The 3,783-nt window shown below is 62.0% G+C and overlaps 1 protein-coding gene across 1 annotated transcript; it reads right to left on the reverse strand.

Moving 5' to 3' along the window:
* Positions 1 to 1,023: 1,023 nt before the first annotated feature.
* CEBPA (CCAAT enhancer binding protein alpha) lies at positions 1,024 to 3,783 on the reverse strand. Its single transcript, XM_027905612.1, has one exon. It carries the CDS (start codon positions 3,621 to 3,623, stop codon positions 2,646 to 2,648), a length of 978 nt encoding a protein of 325 aa, XP_027761413.1. The 5' UTR covers positions 3,624 to 3,783; the 3' UTR covers positions 1,024 to 2,645.

Here is a 3,783-nt window from a genome sequence, read left to right on the forward strand (position 1 = left end):
TGGGACACGTCCCGTCTCACGGCCTGCGCATCGCCAGGACACACAGCCGTGGGTCCAAATCTCCCTCTTTGGAGTGTTTAATTTTTGCCGTGCTGGACCTACACGGCAAGGGGGGCGATGGGCACGGGTGAGCTGTGCGGAGTTCGGCTCGCCCGGGCGGATCCCCCTCCACGGCAAAGGCGGACACGGGTGCTGCTGAAGGGGACGGGCCCCGGGGCAGCTTTCCCTGGCACGCAGCCCCAGCCCGGCCGCCCGGGCACGGAGCCCCGCCGGGGGAGAGGGCGGGCGGCGCCCGGGGGTCCCCGCTGACCCCTCACAGGGCACCGCGCCACACGCCGGGCGCCGCTGCGGGGCAGCTCCGGGACGGGACGGGACGGGACGGGACGGGACGGCCCGCAGGGAGCCTCCTCCCCCATCGCCACCGCCCCTTCCCGCCCCCATCGCCGGCTCCCGCACCCCTTCCCCGCCGGCAGCGCCGGTCGCCCGGCCCGCTGAGGGATCCGTCCGGAGCGGGGGGCACCGCGCCCTGCCCCGCCGGCCCCGAACAGCCCCGGGACGAACAGCCCTGCCGGGCCCGACCCGCACAGGTGAAACTCCGCGTCTGGCCGGGAAGGGCTGGGCAGTGGCAGCGCTGCGGGGCCCAGCCCTGCCCTGCCCGCCGCCTCCTCACTCGGCCGCGCCGTGCCCAGGCCTTGTCCCCCGCTGTCCCGTTGTCCCGGGAGGGCTCCATGCCCTCGCTGCCCGGCGTTCCCCTCGGCCCGCCCGGCCCCGCGTCCCCCGGCCCGCCCGCAGCCCCCGGCGCGGGTGAAGGGTGAAGCCAGGGGTGACTCACGGGCACACATCTGACACCGCAAGTGTTTAGGAAATTGCGGCTCTCTTTAGAGGCAACCGCGTATTTATTTCTCTGGGGCGAAAATCGGGGAGCTGCGCTCCACGAGCGGTATGCTGGTCTGGAGGAAGAGGGGAGCTTCTAGCTTTTCCTGCTACAGAAAAAGGGCTGGAAACACGCAGAGAGGCGGATGGTTATGGTAGAATATATGCTGTTTATTTATGAACGTAACCAGGACTTCTGACAAACTTTATATGCGGTTCCCCCCCAAATTAAAAAAAAAAAAAAACACCAATGTGTGTGCATATACATAGACATATACATACCATACACACACACACTGCACACACATACACACACCGCCAGCACTGTGCTCTGTCATGCTTTCAGACAGCTTCATCCACCTTATTCTCTCGTCACGACTTAACTTCAGTTGGACAAATTGCTGTGCAGCTACAACACGAGGAAGAAACGCTCTGCATGGCCACCAGCACACCCTGGAAGGGAGACTGTTTGTTTGTTTATTTTTCTCTCACCCTGGGAGAAGCTCCAGAGTCCAAAGGTGCTGCAGCACCAGGGACAAGCCTCCTTGCCCCGCCGCAGGCAGCCCTGCAGCCCCACAGCCCGTGCCCCCTTCCAGGAACCCTTGCCTTGGGCTTAGGAAGCAGCAGCCAGTACAGGACAATGTGAAGAAGGCAACACACACTCACACTCACCCACCCACACAAATAATAAAATAACATTGCAGCACAAGGGCATAGTCTCTGTCACCAGATAAAGTTGTGTGATGGCAAAGATCTAAGTAATGCAATAAAAATAAAGTGTAGCTAGTATACACGGAAAGGCTTTCACATTACATGAGGCACAGCTTGGACGGACAGAGACTTGGACAGGAGCTAAATGTCCTGGAATAAAGCAAAATACACTGAAAGTTCATAGTAAATACCCGCATCGATAGGTATTTATTCATTTGTGCTTTGCCACGTCGTGACATACAGTACACTGCTGCTCTTTCCTTTGATGGAGGGAGCTCACCACACTCTCTCGCAAGCTGCTGCTCCATCAGTCCCAGGCTGTCCATTGGTCCCACAGCGGTGGTGGGCCCTTGCCCCTCTCCCAGCCAAGGCAGGGGACAGGGCTTGGCAGAGGCAGCCCAGCCAGGCTGGGACAGTCCTGGCAGCACTCTAGCGGCTGCCCCACACCTCAGTGCTCCGAACGGGTGTCGAGTGCTGCATGTCTCTCAGCCTCAAGTCCTCTCTTCTCGTCGCTGGCATCCCCATAGCTGCTCCTGCCTGTTGAACCACAGGCCAGCTGAGGGGGCCTGGCAGGACACCCCAGACACCCCGACCTTCAAGCCTGCACGTCCCTCACCCTTTTTCCTTGTGCCCTGCCAGGCTAGAGGGCACAAAAAGCCCCAGAGCTCCTGCAGCTAGCTTTTAAGGCACATCTGAGTTGCTATGCATACTTTATTACAATTATTATTATTTTTATTATTATTACTGTTATTTACCCTGTGTAGACACGTGGGCTTTTTAATTCTTCCTTCCCCTTGCCCTTCTCCTTAGAAAACCCACCATGTTTTCAGCTTACTCGTGTGTCATCCGTAAGGCACAAACCTTGTAATACTAGAGCTGCCTGGCTTCTTGTATAGGTCGTGAACTGATAAAAAAAAACCCAACAAACAAACAAACAAACGAAACAAAACAAAAACAAAACAGCCCCGTCCCCCTTTCCCCCGGCACAGTGCGCTGGCCGCGCTCCGGTACGTAAAGTATCTGTGGGCGGGCAGGGCAGCCCGGCCGGTCCCGGCGCGGCCCTAAGCGCAGCTGCCCATGGCCTTCACCAGCGAGCTCTCGGGCAGCTGCCTGAAGATGCCCCGCAGAGTCTCCAGCTCCCGGGTCAGCTGCTCCACCCGCTTGCGCAGCCGCTCGTTGTCGGTGGTGAGCTCCAGCACCTTCTGCTGCGTCTCCACGTTGCGCTGCTTGGCCTTGTCCCGGCTCTTGCGAACCGCGATGTTGTTGCGCTCCCGGCGCACCCGGTACTCATTGCTGTTCTTGTCCACTGTCTTTTTCGATTTGCTCCGGTGGTCCGCGGGCATCATCTTGAGGGCGCCGGCGGCGGGCAGGCCGCCGGGGGGGTGCGGGTGGTGCGGGTGGTGCGGGCTGGGCACGGGCGTGGGGGGCGGCGTGGGGTGCCCGGGCTGGAGGTGCATGGTGGTCTGGGCGCAGTGGGCGATCTGGTACTGCAGGTGGGACGGGTGCTGCTGCGGGGCGTGATGGGGGTAGAGGGCCGACAGGGCCGCCGACTTCACCTCCTCCTCCTCTCGGGGCTCCTGCTTGATCACCAGCGGCCGCAAGCCGGGCGCGGCGATGCGCTCGTACAGGGGGTCGAGCTTGCCGTCCATGTAGCCGGCCACGCAGCCGAAGAGCGGCTGCTGGTGGTGCTGCTGCTGGTGCCCCGGCGCCGAGGCGGCGGCGCCGGCCCCATGCATGGTGTGGAAGTCGAAATCCCCGGCCAGGATGGCCTTGGCTTTCTCCTGCTGCTTGCTGTGCTGGAAGAGGTCGGCCAGGAACTCGTCGTTGAAGGCGGCGGGGTCGATGTAGGCGCTGATGTCGATGGAGTTCTCGTTCTCGCAGATGTCGCCGAGCTCCGCGCCGCCCGCAGCAGGTGCCGCCGCCGAGGGAGCCCCTCTGTAGCTGTAAGCGCTGCCGGGCAGGGGAGTCTGGAGCTGGTGGTGCTGACCGCTGCTCATCGGGGGCCGGGAATCGACCTCGTAGAAGTTGGCTTGCTCCATGAAGCACCTACAGTCTGCCGGGCATGGTGAAGGGCTGCTGCAATCCAGCTTTCGAACGGGACGACGGCGGCAGCGGCGGCGGTTCTAACAATCCTGCGGCACCCCGGCCCTGGACGGTGAACGGCACCGCGGCTCTGCACGGCTCGGCTCGGCTCGGCTC

Source organism: Empidonax traillii, unplaced genomic scaffold, assembly GCF_003031625.1.
Source record: "Empidonax traillii isolate 1590-97213 ecotype Southwest subspecies unplaced genomic scaffold, ASM303162v1 scaffold1176:size335168, whole genome shotgun sequence".
Taxonomy (NCBI): Eukaryota; Metazoa; Chordata; class Aves; order Passeriformes; family Tyrannidae; genus Empidonax; species Empidonax traillii.

Bases quoted from the DNA above. Each gene is read 5' to 3' on its own strand.
- CEBPA (XM_027905612.1), bottom strand. From the start codon at position 3,623: ATGGAGCAAGCCAACTTCTACGAGGTCGATTCCCGGCCCCCGATGAGC.